Raw genomic sequence first — 387 nt, 5'->3', positions numbered from 1 at the left:
TGGCGGGCTCCTGGCGGGGCGCTTGCGCGCGACCCCAGTCGCAATTTTTCTTTCTGGCGGTGGCGTGTCCGCCCCGCTGCGCAGGCGCAGCGCAGACGCATCGAGAGTGCGTGGCCAGGCGACCTGCACCTTTCTTCCTGGGTCACGCGTCCGGGCGTCCCGAGGGCTACGACCCGCGTAGGAGGTGGGAGAGGGCGTGGGGCGGACGCGTGGGGGTGGGGAGACGTGGGACGTGCGGACTCGTGGGGCCACGCGGGACCAGCCCGGCCGCAGGTGGGTGAGGGCGGTCAGGCCGGAGACCGGGACGGCATGCGCCCCGTGCGTAACGGGGCTCTTCGGGTGCCGCTGGCGCCGGGGCTGGCAGGGGCTGACCCCCGGCCGGAGCCC

At 74.9% G+C, this 387-nt stretch overlaps 1 protein-coding gene across 1 annotated transcript in view; it reads right to left on the bottom strand.

The window, feature by feature from the left end:
* NDUFS6 (NADH:ubiquinone oxidoreductase subunit S6) overlaps positions 1–101 on the bottom strand; it is a 9,916-nt gene extending 9,815 nt beyond the window's left edge. Inside the window, exon 1 of the mRNA XM_006140133.3 lies at positions 27–101. Within this exon, the coding sequence (XP_006140195.3) occupies positions 27–101 (75 nt within the window). The remainder of the gene's footprint in view (positions 1–26) is intronic.
* Positions 102–387: the final 286 nt, after the last annotated feature.

Source organism: Tupaia chinensis, unplaced genomic scaffold (genome assembly GCF_000334495.1).
Source record: "Tupaia chinensis unplaced genomic scaffold, TupChi_1.0 Scaffold000020_1, whole genome shotgun sequence".
In the NCBI taxonomy this organism is placed as follows: domain Eukaryota; kingdom Metazoa; phylum Chordata; class Mammalia; order Scandentia; family Tupaiidae; genus Tupaia; species Tupaia belangeri.
The sequence above is the reverse complement of the archived record's forward strand: the minus strand, read 5'-3'. Positions and strand labels throughout refer to the sequence as shown.